We start from the raw sequence: 23,720 nt of genomic DNA, 5'->3' as shown, positions 1-23,720 counted from the left end.
CTGAAAGTCATTGTTATCCTCTGTCTTTTGAAATATTGTAGAATTTATCGGAAGGAAACCGCCCCCCCATCTCTGTCATCTCTGACAACAGAAACATCTTACGTCGTTTGAATGAAGTCCACTACCTTCAAAATCAAACGTTTTCACCCAAAGTATTGAATTCTTTTCAGCCGCGTTCGTTGTATTTGGAAGTTGTGTATTACTTTGCCAAACCCAGGACTACAAGTTTTCTTGCATTTTTTTTCACTGCTTGAAGCGACCTGTCGATTCGAGCAACAATAACTCAGCCCGGATGCCCTTCTGATTAGTGCGTTTCTGTGGATTTTGCACTGCACCAGTTAAATGGCACTTGGCAACTTTTACCAATCGACAACATGCAAGTGGTTAATTAACATTGTGAGAGAGGCAGGCCACGCTCCATTTCTGATGCATTGATTGCTTTGGAGTCACGATTTGCCCCACCTTTGATTTTGGACGAAAGCTATCCGAGTGTTACCGTGCGTAGAAATGCATATAGAAATGAATAATTTGTTGTCGGTTTAACTCGTGGTGGCCCAAGAACCTTGCCAGTTTCTGTGAAAAAAACACTTGCAAGTTGTTGATTTGAAAGTTTCAAAACAACATCTCAAGCATATTTCATCTTACACCAGCAATATTGAAATGAACGTATATGCCTTTAGATAAAATTAAAATATATTAATGATTAAATGTTAATTGCACGCGTGTCTTGTGAAGAACTAAACGCATGGTCTTAAATTTGGACAGTTTTGCAGTGTACCAAGCAAACAAAGGCTAAATTTCAGATTTTAATGCACCTCTAACGATTTATTGGAGATTTAAACATTGGGAATGAAACAATCACAGTTTCTTCACATCTCCGCACACCTAAATTCCTCAAATCCACTAACCCATGCGCAGGGAAACAAGTTTAGCAAGCGCTGCTGTCAGATGTCCTGCAATGCAGATTGAATTGTATCGAAGAGGGTTGTCAAAAAGAAAAGTTTCCATCGTGTCTCCTGGCAGAAATCTTCACCTAGTTTTGCGTCAAGTGTATTATTAGTAATATATATCATAATTAATCTCACACTGCCTCCTTTAGCATCTACACTCCCATTGCATTACTGCTAAGTACCATGTGAGAAATGTTTTGCAAATCGTAATTTGTAACTCCATGCATCAAGTTTTCTTCTCAGCAGCTTCCTCCATCTCCGTCTCCAGATATCTGTTCCCAGCTTCCACTGATGTTTAATGCTGGATTTCTCGACTACCTTCAGTTCTCTCTCCATATTTCAAAAAGTCTTAGGTTGCATTTTTTAAAAACTTTGCCTAACGCTTCTTCTCTGGAGACACACTGCAAATTTCGTCTAATACCTAGAGTTCTCCGGCTTCCCAGCCCCATATCAATTTGCGCAAATTTGTGTTTCCGGTTTCTTTTAACCTGTACGATTTTATATTTCCTCCCTGGTGCTAGCTAATGGTAAATTCGCTCTAACTCCAATGTCTTCAAGTTACTGCAAGTTTTATAAATGTGATTTCTAAATCACGAATGTTATTCTAAATGACCATTGTTAAAATGATTGGATTACCATTGGCGCCTGTAGCGAAGGTACAGGTTTTCATTTCGATTTCTCCATCTCTCGAACGCGTTTATTGCAAGGTTAATGGTTCAAACAAGCTAGGTACTTCGCATCAATATTTTATCTGTCTTAATTAATATCTTCTTTGAATCAAATGTCCGCTGAAGGGTACAACAGCCCTAAATCAGCATCATACACAACATTCTGTCCAAATTTCATTATAAGGTCACTTCCCGGTGTTATAGATATGTTCAACAATCTTATTTGCAACATTCAAAAGGCACCTAGTGATCCTATGGTTTTGCCATTTCTCACTGATCCGCACAATTAGGAAGATGGTTCGTGAGCAATTTTACCGCTCTTTCTTTGAAATAATTGTGTGTTGTTTTCTGCATCGCTATTGCATCTGGCGGTGAACTCCCACAACTGAAGTCAACGAGGTCTGAAACCACACTCTGATCGTCTAACCATTCTCATACCTGCAGATAAGTCTTTAACAGTGCGCTTGTTTGCTTGAATATTATGCTGGCCTCTCAGTTACCAAACCCCGATTGTACTTTCAGAAACAGTCCCTTTACTACCATGTGTCAGTGAAGAGTTAATGGGCAAAGGCAGTGCGTGCATCATATACTGCAAAAACGGATTTTATTCAGCTATACTGTTGATGTAGGAATCTGGTGACAACATAATAAATAGTCTTTTTAAGTTATTCATTGATAAACGTGTTACAATAAATGGCGCTTAACAATGTAAATGTAACCAAACATCTGACTAAAAATGTTAGATCTCCAAGAATGTAAATATATTTTTTTGCCCAGTACACAAAGGAGTAGATGGTGTATTTTTCAACAAAACAGTCCCCATTTATTTTTTCTATTCTTCGAACTGAGAGTCATAACAAGAGTGTGCGCGTATGCGCCAGACATGAGAGTTATGGAATACTACGCGAGTCCAGGGGAAGGCTAACACTTCTTGATATTTTAAACAATCCTGATGTTATTTGGCGCCGGGGCATTATTTAAATCCTCAAATCTGAAGAGACAGCGTACTATCAAATTCAAGTTTACTTCCCTGACTCACTCGTGGATAATTGGTGACACAAAAGTCCATCTTAAAAAAATACAGGATAGAATCGCATATAATTCTGTAAGTCATCCCCAGATATGCCGAGGGTATTTTCGCGATAGCTATTTCAAAATGACCACCTTAGTTCTAGCTTCCCAGGTTGGTATCAGATGCTGTCAATGTTACAAAACGTGAGTTCTAATGTCAGCTAAAATATGGCTCAGTCGTCGGTCAGCGTGGACTGAAGTATTGATTACATTTCCAATTGCCCCATTCAGGTAAAGGTGAGTATTCGCGTCAGTAAAAAATAGTTAAAAGTTCGGAGAAATGAGAATGTTCAAGGGGAGAGTGGGAAGTTGATGAATAGGTCTTCAACTTTTAAGTCATATACATGAGTTTTCAAAGCCAGCCTTGCAGACGGATTAATGCGGATCCTTTGTTATTATTTTATGGGGCATGAGATTGGAAATGTATGCAGTGCAGAAACAGACTGATAGACATAAATCAAAGGCTGATTTCTAGTCACATCACCCCCTTTAAAACGCCTGGAAAGCCTTTTGAGTCGAAAAGGAAAGAAAATGACCTGTAATTCGACATATAGAAACAGACACATGCTTCAGATAAATTTCCAAGTCCTCTGGTAATGAAGCATTGATGTCACAAGTAACATTTGAAAAAAAATACCCGCACAATTTAAGTGTAAAACAAGGCATGGCGATTGAATGCGGGCGAGAGCAAAGAGCTGAACGCCGGGGCAGAGAAATTGATCTTTTCATAACTCCAGCATTCAAACCACATCGCTAATTCATGAGTAGTCGTCGGCGCGAAGGTATACGACGAGCAACACATAATCTAAACAGTTTTAGCCATTTGTACAAGAAGAGAGTCAAACTAATCCGCAAAAAAACAAGAACGTTTATTTCAAAGTTAAATTAATTAGCAGCACGGGTAACACAAACTATTTCAATAAATTAACTGTGGAATTGCAATACAAGAAAAGGCAAATTGATCTTAAACCTTAATCTTGCGGGGGGAGGGGGGGAGGGGGGAAATAACAGAGAAAATGCACCGGAATCAAATTCATTTTTCTCTTGATAACAACACCTATCCCAAAATGGGAGATGAATGTCTTTCTTTTCTCTCTCTAACAGATCAAAATATAGCAATGTGCACGTTCCTACCGTAAGTTTTAATGCTGGCAACATGCACAGATTTCTGCCAATTTTCCTATCATTACAGTTGGGGTATACTTTCTCCTCAGGTGTATCAGGCTGGCGCTCTGAGATAAAGAGCAAATCCTTCACCCTACAGGTTTTCTGTGTGGATCTGCCTAGGGCTCTCTCTCTCTCTCCCTGTCTCCCCCCCCCCCTACCTACTGCCTCCCCCCCCCCCCCCCCCGCGACAGACACACACACACACACACACACACTCACTCCTATCTATCTTCGCACATTCTGTTCCTCTCTCTTCCACTTGAAGGGGGGCTCATGCGCAAAATTACGCATTCTTCTCTCATTTGTTCCTTGTATCAATCAAAAAGTTGGCTATTTATAGGCTACAGAACATGGGATGGTAATACTGATCTCCCCCTCTCTGTCTGTTCTGAAGTTGTTAAGTGGTCAGGTTGAGTGCCGCTATTTGGCCATTTGCTATTGCTGAGTCCAGGAGGAAGGTCCCAAGCTGTGATTAACTCAATCTCACTGCAGCCACGAACCATGTGAGTACCTAAATAATTATATTTGGACACCAAATAGCACACTGTTCCACATGCCTCTCACATTATGGATATGGTGTAGCTATTTTCTCGCATTTTTTTTGTAGGTATGCCTTACAGCTCAGAATATAGCGAACCTATTCCTGCGTCTCGCTGTTTTGATAAATGTGTCGTCTAGCAATTTTTCACTTGAAGGACGCAAGATAATGCATCTTTTATAGATGGAATGCATGTTAAATGTCTCTTGTAGTATCCGCCGTGCTCTCTTAGATAGGATATGATGAAGGCTGTTGTTATGTGAAATTGCAGTTTTACTTAATATTCGATTTTAAAACAAAACAAAATTCCCTCTTCGCTAAAGGCAGTAAAAACTGTTGTGTGAGTTGCAAGAAGAAGCGAATCTTCAGATTAAATTTGCAACCGAACAGGAATGAGATGGGAATTTGCTGTCCTATAAATTAAATATTTTGTCGCCACTACAGCCCCACCGTGATGTATCTCGCGGGTAGTGAGGGGGGTTACACGGATTGCTATCTGGCAAATAAATCCGGGGTTCTTATTGAAGCTGATTTCGATGCGCTAAATCAGGGTCAGAAATACAACTTCTGCCCAGGTCCTATCGAATATTGAATGCGACATTTCTTGCTGTTTCAACACAAGTCTGCGACATAGGTTTGACCGGGGATTTGATTCCATTCACGCGTTTTATAGCCCGTTCCGTGTCCAAATTCCAAACCGAGCCAGACGCGATAATTATTTTTTTAAAGTTTGAAGTTACACCCAGCGAGTGTGTGGGTTAGATCCGCGCCACAAGTTAAAGAGGGGTAATTAGTGGTCGCCATGAGCTACATGACGGGTCTTTCGAGATGGATAGCGTTTCTTTTTTGCTTCCCCCCCCCCCCCCAAGCAGTCATTGTTTTAACCCCGGAAAGTTGGAACGGAAAATTACACTGCCCCATTCCCCCACTCAGACTAGCGCTAATGCGTTCAAACTTTAGTTGCAGCGCTGACTTCAGTGATTACACGGCTGTCAGCGGCCGGAACAATCATCCCCTTTCCCTTAGGGCACTTTTATAGAGGAGATTACCATTGGCGCGGGATCCCAGTTAATACACACATATATTAAAAAAAGACAGGAACATGCAAGTAAAATAGACCCCCACCATCACACACACAAAAAAGAGTGGCAATTCTTGCTAAATAACGCATGACGGATGGACGCCCACCCCTAAGATCCTCCTGATAACATCAACTTTCTCCCTAAGATCAGCTTTCTGATCCCAGCATCTATCATTGTTAACGCAATGGCATTCCCGATTTAAACACACACACACACACACTTTCCATCGCAAGATTTGCTTCCCAAACTGAAGCTACCAGTGTTACCTGGACATTAGGGAGCGGATGAACTGTCAACCTTTTTTTTAAATGTAGGTGAGTTTTTTTGTGGTTTTCCTTAAACTTAAAAAAAATTGACAGATTAATCGCCGCTTCTAAATCAATTATCATTATTTTTTTTAAAAAAAAGACCGAAATGGCTTGAAGTGCACATTTAGTTAACAATCTGGAGCACGGCCAGTTGTGAATTTCGTCCCCCCCTCGTCTGTTGCAACTTGTCATTGATAAAATAAAGCAGGGGGAATGACGCTCTAGGTCACGCTAAGTACGGACGGGCGCATTGCCGAGCGGGGTGTGTGCGGATCACATGGCGGCTCCGACAGCAAGGCTCTGGGAAGCAGAAAACCCAAGCAGCCCGCTTGCAAAAGGCACCGGCTCCCAGAGCCAAGCCAGATCCCCGGCCCGCCGGCCTCGGTTGCCCTCCCCCTCCCCGATCAGCCGGCAGAGCCGGGGCCGCCGCTTCTGCCGTCACCCCCTAGACTTTAAGAGAGTTCCCGGCTTCCCAGGAAAAGGGGAGGTGTGTGTATGTGTGTGTTGTAAAAGAGGGTTGCAGCGTTTCCGAACCCCGTGGACATTAAAGCGAAAGTAGCCGGCTTCCATTTACTTTAAACTCCAAAAAAAAATTAAACCCCCGGCACCAGCTCGCCATCTGATAGGGAGGTTGTCCAAAGGTAATCGTAAATCAATCACACATTTGCTTAAAGAGGAAAGAACGTGCAGCGTTTTCTGACAGTCTCTTGATTGCGATTTATTAAAGCGCCTGCGAAGCGGCTGATGTTACCCTTGTAGAAGGTTGCCACTGTGCAGCTACCCCCCACCCCCCCATCTCAGCTACTAAACTTCCTGCCACCCTTCCCCTAAAGCAGCCTCGGTCTCTGCCACAAGAAGAGGGGGAAACGGTGATGTGTAATCATCATTCTGCAGGTCTTGTCCTGAGAGAGAAAAAAAATAGACGATAGTTTTGACAGCTGGTCCACTGTAGGCCTGGATATCGTGGCGCGTCAGTTACATTTTTTTTTGCTTGCTTGGCTCAGTTTTGTTTTGACCACATGGGGTTGGTGGTAGAAAGCACGTTACGTGCTGGAGATAGCTAGTTCCTGACCATATACAGTTTGTGTGTGTGAGAGAGAGGGGGAGAGAGAAAGAGCCGGTTATGTGTTAGGAAGATGTGTACTAGAGGAAGTGTATGTGTGTGTGTGTGTGTGTGAGAGAGAGAGAGGGGGAGAAAGTCACATTGAATGCTGGGCCGGCGTGCCGCAGTATCTCGGCGAGAAACAACACGATATCTTAACTGTATTCCGAGACATTTTTTAGTGGCAATAAAGCGGCAGCAGCCCCAGGAAACCAGACCGTGGCTCTCAGACCAGGTTAAAGAGACGGCCCCAAACCCGGCAGCGTGTAACTTGTGAGCTGCGAGCAAGGAGCCACCGTCCAGCCCAGTGTAGATTTCGAGTGGATTGAGCCAAATGGTTTGTCAGTGAGGGGAAAGCGCTCTTGTTGTACTGGAGGCCCACTGCTTCCCAGGACGTTGCAGCAAACAGTACACAATGCAAGCTCCCAATGCAGTGTGAAACGGACAGGATTCTAGATTGAACCCAAACTGAATGAATTACTGCAATAATCGCACTGCGATTGCATGTCAGCGCCAAGACTCTTATTATTCATAAGCACACCTTTCAGGAACACCGATCTGGGGGTACGCGGAGTGAGAGCTCTGCAGGCCCACCAACAATGTGAACTATCTGCATGATGCAATTGTAAAGCTCCAAGTTAAAAAAAGCACACTTCAAAATAGGGGGGCTGGTTTACGTTGAGACAGTTTCTTGATAAGGGTACGGTCACATGCAAGTTGTTGAACTCGCCTTCCACTTAAACCCCCTCGTAGTGGCACTCTTGAAATTTGATATCATTGCTTTTTAGTGTTTATCGTGACGCAGAGGCCCTGACAGGCAGACCCTGCAAATCAAGGACTCTGGTTTAGCGACGTTGTGCTCCTGGTTCCACTTCTTCCCTATTTAAAAGCAAGGTCCTTGCTTCGCCTTATTGAGTCCCGTCCTTTTCTCATTTTCACGTCCCATTATATGTGTCCTCTAGCTGTTTTGAAAGTCCAAAAAAGCAAGTTGCAGGAATTTTCTTTTTGGTTAGGGTTAGCTTAATCGCTCTTTCATTCAAAGGTATCGCCAACACTCTCGCTGATAATCCCGTCACTGAGAGAATCCAGCACCGGTAAGTTTCACGATAGAACACTTCAAATAGACAAAATAGTCTTTCAATTATTCTATATATTTATATCTCTTCAGACTGTAATATGTAACAAATCCGGATCATTCTGTCTATGGAAATGTGAATTAATGGTGTTGCAGTGTTATTTGTTTACATTGTTTTGCCACTACTTTTGTGTTTTTGTGCTTTTTGCATTTATGGGAAAATATGACAATTCACTATATATTCATTCTACCGAGCTGTTTCACTGAAATAGAGTTTGTTAATATTGCCATAGCGTGTTTAATGTTCATCTCATTGCTTTTGCTGATTAGTGGATCATCTACTTGCTTTCACCGACTGACCTGCCTCTTTCCAATATGCTATGTGTAGAATAGCGTCTACATGGAGGGTTAAAACACTGCCAAACAAATCTCAGTACACATCCTGAGCTTGGCCTATAATTAATAACGTACAATGCCGGCAGTCAGCTGATCAAATGCCCTCTCCTTGGCAACGCAGGTTGGTAGATCTATTGCGCTTTCTGAGAAATTCTTGCGTTTGGTCCAAAAACTGCACACGGTTTAACTAGTGAATGTGAAAATGGTAACCATAGCTTCCAAGAGCTTAAAAACAAAAAAAACTAATTGAATTCATTTTTTTGTGTGTGTGGACCTTTCAATTGAAAAGGCACACAGAACAGTCAAACATTGTTGGGTGTAAAATAATGTTTCAAGTCTTTATGGTGACACCCTAACTGTTACCACATTAGATGGTTTATACAAATTCTAAATCGATACTTCTAGAATTGTAAAGCACAATGGCCAGTCCCAGTGCTTCCTGAATTATTTCTCATTCTCAAAATAAACCTCAGAACAAATCATTCAAAACATAAGTGAGTTTTTGGAACATTAAAGTATTGAAAGTGCCGTACAGTCAGCAGAGAGATGCCAATGTTACGAAGCTGATTGTGTAGCAGATTAAAATGCAGTCTAATCAATTCCTTAATTTTTCAATATTCTGATTTCTAGATGTTTCTTTTCAGAATTCTTGTTTGAATATTGACAGCACCATTCTCAATTAGTTACCATTAAACTTATGGTTTCATGCCATAGTGTAAGATGTGCAAAATATGGCCTAAGTGCAAGATAAATTTCATGGCTTCTTTGTAAAAGGTGTTGTGAGATATTTTAAACAAAAATGTTTGTGAGGAATGATTGATTGTGCAAAATCATTTAGCTGCTGGGTTAGATGGTTTGACTTGAAGTTTAGATAACAGTGTGCACTATCTCTTGAAGGCTAGGGGACACTTTGCTTGCCTGGCAGTGATGCTGATGCTTGCCAGGTGAAGTAAATTCATCTGCAAATGATGGTGCTTTGTAGGTGGGTTCCTGACGAATATTGTTTTATTTGGAAAAATAAAATTGCTCGCAAATTGCACCCATTGCAGGTGGGTGTTTTGCATTTACATGCCAGGTAATGCATTTCTAATATTGCACCCCCCCCCCCCACCACCACCCCACCCCCCCCTCCCCCCTTCCCCCTTCCACTCCACCCTAGCAGCTGGGAAATCTTGACTTCATTAGACTGAACATGTTTGCCTCAGGCTTTTTGAAGTAATTGAGTTGTAACTCCGGTTAGATTTTAAGGGGTTGAATTGTTATTTTAGGCTTTATGGTTAGATGCTCTAGTTAAATTTTCGGTTTATGATTAAACGTGAGGATACAAACTGGGGTCAGTGCGTTGTTTTTAAGGATCACATTCTGTGACTCTACCGAATGTTCTGGTTACTCTTTTGGGGGTTATGGTTTGGAATTGAATTATTAGCTTTTTATCAGTCTGCCGCGTAGGGTCTTTCAATCCACTCAATATAATTTTAGAGAAAAACTTGCAATTGACACGCAGGCCAGAAAATAAAATAGGTGTTAATATAATAGCTTCAATCGTCATGAAAAGTGTGCCGTCAAGCATTTTTATCAGGAGAAGATGGGCTATGTAACATTTTGTTGTCATGATAATAATTGTACCATTAGCGCATTTGTTTTAGCAGAAAAAATTGTGTCAACGTACTGCAATTGTTACACTCAACACTCCAGTGCCATCTAACAATTAAAATGGCTGACTCTGTGTTGTACTTTTGGGAGCAATTCTTCCTGATTTTGTAGGACTTAGCCTGAATGATATCCAGTTTCCTTCGATGGCTTTTTTTCTACAGCCTCCAGGAAGCAAATATATAGTTAATGTATTGGGTGCTGGCTCAGCTTTTGTTACTTATGGTTACAGTTTTTCCCAAGAATGATTTCTGAAATGTTTCTTCTTCTTTAACTCAGCAGGACAGCTTGGCTTATTTGTTATGGATGTGAAGTTTTTGCCAAATGTCACCAAATCTGAAGGCTGTTGCAAGATGCTATGATGTAGCGTCAAGTGATCAACTGTCTAGATGCCGGATTCCTAGATTGTACAGTGCATGATAAGAATAGTTCCGTTTTACCTCCCACATTCCTCCTTGAAGAACAAACTTAGTCCAGGTCCAGTAAAGTGATGCTGTATTAGTTTTTATTCCAGCTCTTGTGTACTCACCTATGTCTTCCTGCAAAGCCTGTTCTACTCTACAACTACCTTTTTCAGTAAAGAGTGGAATTGGCTCACTTAGCAATGACTCCAATGACTCACGGTTGTCAGACAGAAGGCACTATTAGCAGGCAAAGTCAGTTATGACCTTAATTACTCTTCATTCCTCAATGTTCAGTTAATCATACAACTTTATCAAATTTGTGTGTGGAACGGTACATTCTATATTATTTTAGCTTCATGTCTCTCCATTTCTCACATCAAACGTTCTTGTGGCCTTTGAGTGGGACTGACACTTTAGTGCCACGTTATGGATAGTTTTATGTCTGGCTCGTATTTGCGACAAATCAAATCCATTTCACTTGGGACTTTTATGAGTTGTGAAGCAGGTCGCTTGTCTCACCTCTTGGACTAGTTTTAAATTTGTCCCCAAGAAGCAAAAGAATGGTGTTCTTAACCTCCTGACAGATTCAATCATCTGTAAAAAGTCCTGACCTCAATGGCAGTGTTGAGTGGTACTCCCATTTTCCCCTTTTGAAATAGCAAGGATTGTGCCAAATCTTTGTACTAGTTATGTTAGAAATGTCAGTGGACGTTTTTTGAATAAATCTGCTGAATGCATGTTGGTATATTATACTAGAAACTCCATCAATGCAGACTAGCCCTGTTCACATAGGTTTGTAAGTGGTGATTTTTTTTTGAAATTATGCCTATTTTGGTACTCACTCAACCTTCATATTGGGATTATGGTTACTGTTCTGTAGTACCACAATTCGTCAAGAGAATAATATTGAATTTCAATTCAGAATGATGATGATACCTAGATTCGAACTAGATAAGGAGTTTTACACCTTGGTTGGATTAGTTGGGATTTAAAAAAAATGTATTCTTTTAGTGGATGTGGACATCAGTGGGTAGGCTGGCATTTATTGTCCATCCCTAATTTCCCTTGAGAAGGTGGTAGGGAGCTACTTTCTTGAACTGCTGCAGTCCATGTAAGTACATCACAATGCTGTTAGGAAGGAAGTTCCAGGATTTTGGCCCAGCCGCAGTGCAGGAATAGTGAAATGGTTACAAGTTAGGATGGTGTGTTCCTTGGAGGGTCCTTGCAGGTGGTGGTATTCTCAAGCATCTGCTGCCCTGTCCTTCGAGGTGGTAAAGGTCACGGGTTTGGCAGGTACTGTTGAAGGAGCTTGGTAAGTTGCTGCAGTGCATATTGTAGCTGGTATTCGCTGCTACCACTGTACATCGGTGGTGGAGGGAACAAATGTTTGTGGATAGGGTGCCAATCAAGCGGTTTACTTTGTTCTGGATAGTGACAAATCTTTGAATTGTTGCAACTGCACTCATCCAGGCAAGCGGAGATTATTCCATCACACTCCTGACTTGGGTCTTGTGGATGCTGTACAGGCTTTGGGGAGTCAGGGGGTGAGTTACTTGCCACAGAATTCCTAGCCTCTGACCTGCTGTAGTAGCCACAGTACTTGTATAAGAACATAAGTAGTAGGAGCAGGAGTAGGCCATCTAGCCCTTCGAGCCTGCCCCGCCATTCAATAAGATCATGGCTGATCTGAAGTGGCTCAGTTCCACTTTCCCGCTTTCTCCCCATAACTCTTAATTCCCTTGCCTACCAAAAACCTATCTACCCGTGACTTAAATATATTTAGCGAGGTAGCCTCCACCACTTCAATGGGCAGAGAATTCCAGAGATTCACCACCCTTTGAGTGAAGAAGTTCCTCCTCAACTCCGTTCTAAACAGCTCTCCCCACCCACACACACACACCCCCCCCCCCCCCCCCCCCCGTTATTTTGAGGCTGTGCCCTCTAGTTCTGCTGTCCTTTCTGAGCGGGAAGAATCTCTCTACCTCTACCCTATCCATCCCTTCATTATCTTATACATCTCTATAAGATCCCCCCTCATCCTTCTAAACTCCAACGAGTACAAACCCAGTCTATTTAGTCTCTCTTCATAGTCCAACCCCCTCATCTCTGGTATCAGCCTAGTGAATCTCCTCTGCACTCCCTCCAAGGCCAAAATATCCTTGCGCAAGTGCGGCGACCAAAACTGCACACAGTACTCCAGCTGCGGCCTCACCAGTGCCCTGTACAGTTGCAGCAAGACCTCCCTGCTTTTATATTCTATCCCCCTCGCTATAAAGGCCAGCATCCCATTTGCCTTCTTGATCACCTGCTGCACCTGCAGACTGGGTTTTTGCGACTCATGCACAAGGACCCCCAGGTCCCTCTGCACCATAGCATGCTGCAGCTTTTCGCCCTTTAAATAGTAATCCCTCCTACTATTATTCCTATCAAAGTGGAAAACCTCACACTTGCTAACATCCCCCTTTTGTTCTTATATTGAAGGAAAGGTCGTTGATGAAGTGACTGATAATGGTTGGGCTTGGAGCACTACCCTGAGGAACCCCTATAGTGATGTCTAGGGATTGAGATGATTGACTTCCAACAACCACAATTATCTTCCCTTGTGCTACATATGACTCCAATCAGTGTAAGTTTTCCCCTTGATTCCCAATTCAGTTTTGTTAGGGCCCCACTGATGCCACAGTTAGGCAAAAGCTGCCCTGATATCTAGGGCAGTCACTCTCACCTCAGCTCTGGAATTCAGCTCTTTTGTCCATGTTCGAACGAAAGTTGTATTGAGGTCAGCTGAGCGGCCGTGGTGGAACCCAAACTGAGTGTCAATGAGCAGAGTAATGTTAAGTAAGTTTCACTTAACAGCACTATTGATGACACCTTCCATCACTTTGCAGTTGATTGGGACTAGAATGTTGGGGCTTTAATTGCCTAGGTTGGATTTGCCCTGCTTTTTGTGTGCAGGATATACTGTTGCAATTTCCTACATTGCTGGGTAGATGCTAATGTTATAGCTGTACTAGAACAGCTTGAGGGACACGGTTAGTTCTGGAACATAAGTCTTCCCGTAATGTTGTCAGATTCTATAGCCTTTACTTCAGCAATTTCTTGGTATCACCTGGAGTGAATCAAATTGGCTGAAGACTGGCATTTGTGATTCTGGGGACCTGAGGAGGAGGTTGAAATGAATCATTTATTTGGCACTTCTGGTTGAAGATTGTTGCAAATGCTTCCGTTGTGTTTTTTGTACTGATATCACTGAGGATGGTGATATTTTTGGAGCCTCCTTCTCCTCCAGTTCGTTGTTTAATTGTCCACTGTAATTCATGACTGGATGTGGCAGGACTGCGGAGCTTATTTCTGATCCGTTGATCGTGATATTGCTTTATCTGCCGCTTTCTGTTTCTGCTGTATGGCATGTATTGCAGCTTTCCCATGTTGACACCCAAATTTTCCTTTTTAGATATGCCTGATGCTGCTCCTGGTTTGTCCTCTTGCGTTCTTCATTTAACCAAGGTTGATACCCCCGGCACGGTGGCAATGACCAGAGTGGGAGATATGTTGCACTGTGAAATTACAGATAGTAGTTGTATACAATTCTGCTGATGGCCCACAGTACATCATGGATGCCCAGTATTGAGTTTCTAGGTCTATTCAAAGTCTAGCCATTTAGCACGGTGGTAGTGCCACACTACACAATGGAGAATATCTTCAATGTGGGGACAGGACTATGTCTCCAAAATAACTGTGCAGTGGTCATTCCTGCCAATACTGTCATGGACATATGATTCTGTATTAAGCAGAATGGTGAGGATATTGTCAGGAAGGATCTCCCTCTTATTGGTTGCCTACCACCAGCTGAAGAACCAATCTAACAGTTACGTCCTTTAAGACAAGTCCATCTTAGTTAGTAGTGCTGCTGCCAATCTACTCTTGGTGATAGACATTGAAATCCTCCACTCAGAGTCTATTCTGTGCCATGGCCACTTTTAGTGTATCCTCCCAAGTTTTTTTTATTTGTGATAGGATATAGTCATTGGTGGCTAGACCAACATTCATTGTCCATCCCTAATTGCCGTTGAGAGAGTGGTGGTGAGCTGTCTTCATGAAATCTTGCAGTCCGTGCGTTGTTCAAATGGAGGTCCAGGACTTTGACTCAGTGACAGTGAAGGAATGGCGATATAGTTCTATGTCAACATAGTGTGTGATTTGGAGGGGAACTTGCAGGTGGTGCTGTTCCTATGCATCTGCTGCCATGTCCTTCTAGGTGATAGATGTCAAATGTTTGGAAGATGCTGTTCAACATGGAGGAGTGATGATTCATCAGATGCCAGGAGCTCAATAGATAATAATCAGCAGGTTTTCTTGTCCATGTCTGACCTGATGCCACAATACTTTATGGGGCCTGGAGTCAATGTTGGGAGCTTCCATGGTAATTCCCTCCCGACTGTATACCACTGTGCCATCACCTCCGCTGGGTCTGTCCTGTTGATGGGACAGGACATACCCAGTGATTTGATTTATTATTGTCACATACAGTGTTAACATAAAGTGAAAAGTATTACTTTTTGCGCGATATACAGACAAAACATACCGTTTATAGAGAAGGAAATGAGAGTGTGCAGAATGTAGTGTGACAGTAATAGCTAGGGTGTAGAGAAAGATCAACTTAATGCAAGGTAAGTCCATTCAAAAGGCTGACAGCAGCAGGGGAAGAGTTATTCTTGATTCAGTTGGTATGTGACCTCAGACTTTTGTATCTTTTTCATAAGAACATAAGAACATAAGAAATAGGAGCAGGAGTAGGCCATCCAGCCCTTTGAGCCTGCCCCGCCATTCAGTAAGATCATGGCTGATCTGTCGTGTCTCAGTTCCACATTCCCGCCCTCTCCCCATAACCCTTAATCCCCTCGCTTATCAAAAACCCATCAACCCACGTCTTAAAAATATTTAGCGAGGCAGCCTCCACCACTTCAAGGGGCAGAGAATTCCAGAGATTCACCACCCTTCGAGTGAAGAAGTTCCTCCTCAACTCCATTCTAAACCGCCCCCCCTTTATCTTGAGGCTGTGCCCCCTAGTCCTACTGTCCTTTCTGAGTGGGAAGCGCCTCTCCACCTCTATCCTATCCATCCCATTCATCATCTTATACATCTCAATGAGATCTCCCCTCATTCTTCTAAACTCTAACGAGTACAAGTCTAGTTTATTCAGCCTCTCCTCATAGCTCAGCCCCCTCAACTCCGGTATCAGCCTAGTAAACCTCCTCTGCACTCCCTCCAAGGCCAAAATATCCTTGCATAAGTACGGCGCCCAAAACTGCACACAGTACTCCAGCTGCGGCCTCACCAATGCCCTATACAGCTGCAGCAAGACCTCCCTACTTTTATATTCAATCCCCCTCGCTATGAAGGCCAGCATCCCATTAGCCTTCCTGACCACCTGCTGCACCTGCAGGCTGGGTTTTTGCGACTCATGCACAAGGACCCCGAGGTCCCTCTGCACCGTCGCCTGCTGCAGTTTTTCGCCCCGTAAGTAATAGTCCTTCCTACCATTATTCCTACCAAAGTGGACCACCTCGCACTTGCCAACATTAAATTCCATTTGCCATTTCCTGGCCCATTCGCCCAGCCTATCTAGATCCTTCTGCAGACCCTCCACACCCTCCGCGCAATTTGCCGTTCCACCAATCTTGGTGTCATCAGCAAATTTCGACACCATACACTCGGTTCCCTCCTCCAGATCCCGATAGAAGAAGGTGGAAGAGAGAAGGTCCGGGGCGCATGGGGTCCTTAATTATGCTGGCTGCTTTGCTGAGGCAGTGGAAAGTGTAGACAGAGTCGATGGATGGGAGGCTGGTTTGCATGATGGAGTGGGCTACATTCACGACTTTTTGTAGTTACTTGTGGTCTTGGGCAGAGCAGGAGTCATACCAAGCTGTGATACAACCGGAAAGAATGCTTTCTATGGTGCATCTGTAAAAGTTGGTGAGAGTCGTAGCTAACACGCCCAATTTCTTTTGTCTTCTGCCTGGGATATTGCTTGTGAGTTATGATTTGGTGAGCAAGACTGAGCCATGTTGTTTGAATCACTTATGAGACAGTTCTCCCAATTTTGGCACAAACCCCCAGATACTATTAAGGAAGACTGCACGATGGACAATACAGGGTGTGCTGTTCTGGTGCCTAGAGTGACTTACTGGCTATTTCAGAGGGCAGTTAAGAGCCCCATGTGCTGTGGATCTGGAGTGACATGTAGGCCAGAACAGGTAAGGCTGGTACATTTTCTTCTTTAAAGGATATTACTGAACCAGATGGGTTTTTACAACAATCGGCAGTACTTTTTTTTAATCATAATTGAGACAAGCTTTTAATTCCAGATTTCTTAATTGAATTTAAATTCCACCAGTTACCAAGGTGGGATTTGAACTAGATCCTCAAAGTAGTGCCTGGGTCTTTAGATTACTAAGTCAATAATATTACTACTATGCCACCACTTGCCCTAAATGGAAGGAAAATGGCAGAATGGATTCAGTTGTTCACTGTTATATTAGTTAAACTAAGGAGAGGCATGGATACTGTTTTGCTAATTTCCCAATCAAAAACTGACCTTTTTCCTTTCTTTTGCGGGATGTGGATGTCACTGGCTTGACAAGCTATTTGTTGGTCATTTCATCGCTAATTCCTTGAGAAGGTGGTGGTGGGCTGCCATCTTGAACTGCTGCAACCCATGTGGTGTAAATACACCCAGAGTGCTGTTAGGGAGGGAGTTCCAGGATTTTGACCCAGTGACTGTAAAGGATCTTGGACTTGGGGCACTCGGAAGTGAACACAATTGAATGATAAAGCAAGTACAGTACAGTCAAGTACAGTCAAAGTGTTTTTCCGCCCTGTTGTCACTGAAGTGAAAATAACTAATCAACAGGGATAGTTTAAAATTAATGGAAACAGCAAGTAGTGCTGGTGGAGGTTGGCAGTCACCTCAGCTCGACATCTATTTAAGGTGATTCCAGTCCTGTGCTGGCCTTGTTAGGCTGGAGTTTGCGCCGTAGGTGCTCAAGTTGCGTCTTTGGTTTACGTGGTTTTTGGAACAAGTGCATTCAAGCAGAAGTGACAGAGACACTGAAAAAAATAAAATCAAAGCACTCTGAATCCATCCATTGAACAGTTGCAATATTTTATTTGTTTTCTGAAGTGGAAGTATAAAGCATGTGAGAAAGCTAACATAATGTGAATTAATTTCCAATATTCTATTTAAGAAAAAGATAACATTCGCAAATCGGGTAGTTGCTTGTTTAATTCATTGATGCCATATCAGGTGCAGCTGGACTTTGCTCCATGGAAATTAATATTTGGAACATATTGTAGTTAAAATATATCAAAACAAATAGAAGTTACAGCGTGGAAACAGGCCATTTGGCCTGGCCAGTCTGTCTCAGATTTAATAACTGGATTTATATTCCTAGAATTAGAAATGAATTTTGGGGAAAATTATCAATAGACCAGAAGCAATCAAACTACACTGCAGGCTGCTTAACTACTTTATTCAAGCGGAGATGTACATTCGGATAATATTCAACTGAACTTTTGGGGGTTTGCTAATCCCTCAGGCAGGCTCAGTGTAAAGGGCAAACATATTTATAGTAATCCAAATCTGACTGCAATGAATGCATTGCATATTGCTATATGGTGTACTTATGTAACACAATTACAAAAAAAAATGACGCGTGGAGCACTGTTTCATTTACATTTAAACAATAAATATAAAGCCTAGAAAGATGCTTAGATGAAATGAAAATGTTTGCGTTTTCCTTCAGTAATTTACCATGATGTGTTTAAAAACAAATGAGACATCACGTAGCTCAATAATTTCCCATGACCGAGTCACCAGCATGAAGCATGTAATTTAGCATGATTTAAGATGCATATCTCTGGGTTTGTGCGTTGTTTCCAGATAGGTTTTAGTTTCCCTGACCTTTTCTGATACATTTTTGGCAATCACCCCTGCTTATTTCATTTTGCACAGTATATGCTTGTCACCCAGGTTATGGCTGTAAAAGAAAGCAATATTTTTAGGCAGCCTACCTGAACTATGCAGGAACCGATTGTGCTAATAGAAATAATACAGCATGTACAACATTATTTAAAAAGTGAATTTCGTTACCTCAGAAGTGAATGATGCTGACATTTTCTTCCACAGATTGTAAATAATTTTTCTGCTGTTCTTGTTCTTAATTGTACTGTTTTCCCATTCTCTCCTTGGCATATGACTCTCCTACTTGGAGAGGACGTATGAATTATGTTTTGCCAATGTGCTAAACAAAAAATGAATCACCTTCCAGGAGATTGCATGAGGTTTGACTCTTCAGTTTTCTCTTTTATTCCCCTCTCTTCTTGTGAGACTCAGCTTTGCCTAGTGTTTGTCCAACCACTACATCTTAGCTGAGGTTGGAATCTCACCACATGGAGAACCACAACTTTAAACTCATACCCTATCACTCCATTGTTAAGTGCCTTTCCTGTCAGATCTCAGCTTTCATTTTAAATCACCTTGTTGAATGTATCCTTTCAATGTATCAGGCCCTACACGTGCATGTTAGGAGGTTTTTTGCACACAACTGAGTTTGAGTATTGCTGAAAAATGATTCATGCCGCTGAAGCTTTTTGCCTTACACTCATCAGGACAAATGCAAGAATGCCAAATTTCAAACCATCACAACTATTTATACTTGGAGGAAAAAAGGGTGCAGATTGTTTGGCCGAGGTGTTGCCAGTATTTGGTTTTGGACTGATGGCAGCATCCCATCCAAAAAGATGCTCTGCCTACCACATAAACACGTGTATGATTTTCAGTCTATACCAAATATGCATGCTATACTTTCCAATGATTGGCCTATCAAATCGAATAGTTGTTTCTAATAGACAGAGTATAGACCATATTCAATCAGCCTGTTTTTCCAAAACCCATAACAAAATGTCTACTATTAGATGTGATTCTGAAATTGGGCGGCACCTGTTGAAAATCCTGAGTGTGCCAATAGTTATACTCACAACCAATTTAAGATAATCAGTCAAGCTTGTCACCTGACTCAGTTACTGTTGCTAAAAGTGACATATGTTTACATGCACAGGGACACATTCTCTGCAAACAAAATGAATAAATTCTAGCCTTGTGCCTGTTTTTGAATTATCCAGGAGCCCGGAGAGACTACTGTTGTTTTGTCTTACGCAAAGCCTCAGTCAGTCAGAGTTGACCTGCCAACCAGTCAGCACCCTTTTCTCCTTTCGTATAGATTGCTGCAATGGTTTGAAATTTGGCATTCTTGTGTTTGTCCGGATCAGTGCAGGATGAAAAGCCTCAGCAACATGTCTGTGGCCTAACCAAAGTTTTGTACAACTTTAATATAACCTCCTTGCTCATATAATCCATGCCACAACTGATAAAGGCAAATGTCCTGTATGCCTCCTTAACTACCCTATTAATCTGTCTGCTACCTTCAAGAATCTGTGCACAAGCACCCCAAGATCTCTCTGCTCCTCTGAGCTTCCTGGTGTCCTATCATTCATTGAGTACTTGTTACACATTCCAAAGTGCGTTACCTCGCATTTTGCAGGGTAAAATTTCATCTGCCACTGATCTGCCCGTCTTGCAGACCTTCTTCCTCACTATTAACCACCCTGCCAGTCTTCATGTCACCTGCAAACTTACTTATCATCTCCCCACAATGTCATCTGTACCATTTATGTACAGCATGAGCAATAAGGGATCTAGCACTGATTGCTGGGGTACGCCATTGGACACTGACCTCCATTCAGACAGCCTTCTACCACCACCTTCTTTTTCCCATCACTCAGCCTGCTTTGCATTCATCTTGCCAAGGTACCCTGTGCTTTTACCTTTGTTTTCAGTCTCCCATGTAGGACCTTCTCAAAGGATTTGCTGAAATCCATATAAACTACATCAACTGCACTACCCTCAACTACACACCCAATCACCTCCTTGAAAAACTCAATCAAATTCATTTGGCATGACCTCCCTCTGACAAAGCCACGCTGACTGTCCCTGATCAAGCCATGCCTATCCAAGTGGAAATTAATTTTCCCCTTCAGAATTTTTTCCATTAGTTTCTGACGTGATGCGAGACTCACTGGTCTGTAATTCCCTAGTTTATCTCGACAACCCTTCTTGAAAAGTGGAACCACATTAGCTGTCCCCCAATCCGCTGGCACCTCCACTGTGGCCAGAGAGGAATTAAATATTTGGAAGACAGCCCCTGTAATTTCCTTCCTTGCCTTCCACAACAGCTTGGGATATAACTCATCTGACTTGGGGATTTGTCCACTTTTAAGCCTGCCAAAGCCTCCAGTACCTCCTCACTCCCTATGTCCCTCTTGGTGAATTCTGTACCTACATCCTCCTACTCCCAAGTGAAGACAGATGTACATTTAACACTCTACCAATGTCCTCCAGCTCCATGTGCAGATTTCCCCCTTAGTCCCTAATGGCACCTTCTCTTTCCCTGGTTATCCTCTTCCCCTTAATATAGTTATAGAACATCTTGGGATTTTCTCTAATCTTACTTATAATCTGTTTATAAAAGCAAATGCTAAGCTTAAACTGTGGTGAAAAGTACTGCAAAGCTAAATATAAATTTGCTTTAAGGATTAAAATGACGACAAAGGTACAATTTACTCAATAGCAAGTGGGGTTAATGAGAACTTGATTTCAGATTGGTCTGTTCAATTAAAATATTTGTCAGGAAGCAAGAGTGTTAAGTTGCTGAGTTTGCCATTGTGCACCAGCTTATTCTAGTTTTAGTCATGCTGGTACCTGTTTAACCCTGTTTAAATACTCCTGTCATGCTTCGCCATTTACTGGGCAGTCAGAATCTGTACACCTTCAAGGGAAAAGAAACTCAGACCAAGGAAAGGTAACTTTCATTGTGCAGTGTAGCCCAGTACATAGCTTAGTGTCTACCTCAGTACTGTAGTCTTCTAATCTCAAAGGAAAGACATAAGAATGTATGACAGTAAAGCATCTTTCTTTGACTACTTCAAATGTTTGAAATAGTATACAGAAGGAAAGCAGGAAATTGGTTCATACAGTGGCTGTGTTTCCACATGGAAACAGTTACATGCCTGTGTCATCTCTCATGAAGAATGAGCTCAATATCGGACATGCACTGCACTCCCTGTGTCAGTGACTGTCACAGTAGCTGTGAATTTTTATGCCTCTGGCACTTTCCAAACCACTTGTGGGAACATCAGCAACATCAGTTAATTTGCTATCCACACGGTGATTTGGCATGCCACTGATGCATTGTTCGTGGGATCATAGAGGCTGACAATTGGGAAGTAAGAGTATTAGGATTTACTCTCATTTCTCAATTCCTGTAGTTGGAGGGCATCATTGACTGAATGTATGTAACCTGCATGCACCCACCCCCACTTCCCTACCCACTTTCTGAAGCTTCAGTCTCTGAATAGCAAATGCTCCCTTGTTTATAACTCCATGAAGGCCTGAATGTCATATCCTGGCAGTAGTTATAATGCTTTCATTTGGTGTCAGTTCTCAATACCCACTCTTTAATATCTGGACCATCAGGTGGGGAGCTGTGCTGGGGGCTCAGGGCTTTTTAAAAATCTATTCATGGGGTTGCCCATAAGAAGGTGAAGAAGAGCCTCTTTGAATGCAATTAATTGGCTTGCTAGGCTACTTCAGAGTGTAGGAAAGAGTTTAAACAACAATACAGTAGGTCTGAATCAACATTTCCTTCTCTGAAGGACATTGCATTTTTACAACAAACTGGAATTTTTCATGGTTACTATTATTGATGTCTTTTTTCCCCCGGGTTTATTTAATTTAATCACAATTTCCTCAGATATCATGGTGGGATTTGTACCCAATGGGCCTGATTTGCTATTTACCATTTATATAGATGATCTGGAGGAGGGAACCGAGTGCAGGGTGTCGAAATTTGCTGATGACACCAAGATTGGGGGAAAGGCAAATTGTGCGGAGGGTGTGGAGAGTCTGCAGAAGGATCTAGATAGGCTGGGCGAATGGGCCAGGAAATGGCAAATGGAATTTAATGTTGGCAAGTGTGAGGTGGTCCACTTTGGTAGGAAGAATGGTAGGAAGGACTATTACTTACGTGGCGAAAAACTGCAGCAGGCGACGGTGCAGAGGGACCTCGGGGTCCTTGTGCATGAGTCGCAAAAACCCAGCTTGCAGGTGCAGCAGGTGGTCAGGAAGGCAAATGGGATGCTGGCCTTCATAGCGAGGGGGATTGAATATAAAAGTAGGGAGGTCTTGCTGCAGCTGTATAGGGCATTGGTGAGGCCGCAGCTGGAGTACTGTGTGCAGTTTTGGGCGCCGCACCTGCGCAAGGATATTTTGGCCTTGGAGGGAGTGCAGAGGAGGTTTACTAGGCTGATACCGGAGTTGAGGGGATTGAGCTATGAGGAGAGGCTGAATAAACTAGGCTTGTACTCGTTAGAGTTTAGAAGAATGAGGGGAGATCTCATTGAGACGTATAAGATGATGAATGGGATGGATAGGATAGAGGTGGAGAGACTCTTCCCGCTCAAAAAAGACAGTAGGACTAGGGGGCACAGCCTCAAGATAAAGGGGAGGCAGTTTAGAACGGAGTTGAGGAGGAACTTCTTCACTCAAAGGGTGGTGAATCTCTGGAATTCTCTGCCCGTTGAAGTGGTGGAGGCTGCCTCGCTAAATATTTTTAAGAAGCGGGTTGATGGGTTCTTGATAAGAGAGGGGATTAAGGGTTATGGGGAGAGGGTGGGAAAGTGGGACTGAGCTACAACAGATCAGCCATGATCTTATTGAATGGCGGGGCAGGCTCGAAGGGCTAGATGGCCTACTCCTGCTCCTATTTCTTATGTTCTTATGTTCTTATGTTTACCATTTTGACTCTAAGTGCTGAAACTGGGAGTGTTTCAGATCTGAATTTTAGACCTGTTCTCAGGTGAGCCCATACGCACAGTGCCTGGAAAAAAAGCAGTGATTTGGAATCGTGCTGCAGAAGCCTTTGGGTGGGATTTAACCCGCCTGAAATATGGCAGCTCTGATCAGAACCTACAACTGCGCACGTGGAGTTAAAAAAAAGGAAGAATGCTCCCCTGTCACGTTGCTCCTGGGATGGATAATGCCTCCCCTCTGGCCCCCTCAAATATTGCCACACCCCCCACAACATAACTGAGCCCCTTATCCCCCCACTCCCCCCACTACCCAGACTGATCACTCCCCCCTCCCCCCACTCCCCCACCGATCGCACACAGAGTGGCAGCGGACACTCCCTGC

General features: G+C 42.8%; 1 protein-coding gene across 8 annotated transcripts in view; it reads left to right on the top strand.

Moving 5' to 3' along the window:
• The first annotated feature begins 4,102 nt into the window (after positions 1-4,102).
• The window catches only part of esrrga (estrogen-related receptor gamma a), a 265,275-nt gene continuing 245,657 nt past the window's right edge, over positions 4,103-23,720 (top strand). For 2 of the 8 annotated variants that reach the window (XM_080200535.1, XM_080200532.1), the window contains exon 1: positions 6,724-7,980. Coding sequence is in view for 2 of the 8 variants with exons in the window: in XM_080200530.1 (XP_080056656.1) it covers positions 8,456-8,478 (23 nt within the window). In the remaining 6 variants the exon portion in view is untranslated. Of the gene's footprint in view, positions 4,360-6,294; positions 6,426-6,723; positions 7,981-8,378; positions 8,479-23,720 lie in introns of those variants that run through there. The other 6 variants (XM_080200537.1, XM_080200533.1, XM_080200534.1 and 3 more) reach the window with 6 other exon arrangements.

The sequence above is a fragment of the Carcharhinus amblyrhynchos genome, chromosome 12 (genome assembly GCF_965287045.1).
Source record: "Carcharhinus amblyrhynchos chromosome 12, sCarAmb.v2.hapA, whole genome shotgun sequence".
Lineage (NCBI taxonomy): Eukaryota > Metazoa > Chordata > Chondrichthyes > Carcharhiniformes > Carcharhinidae > Carcharhinus > Carcharhinus amblyrhynchos.
Note: the sequence above shows the minus strand (reverse complement) of the source record. Positions and strands in the feature narration are given on the sequence as shown.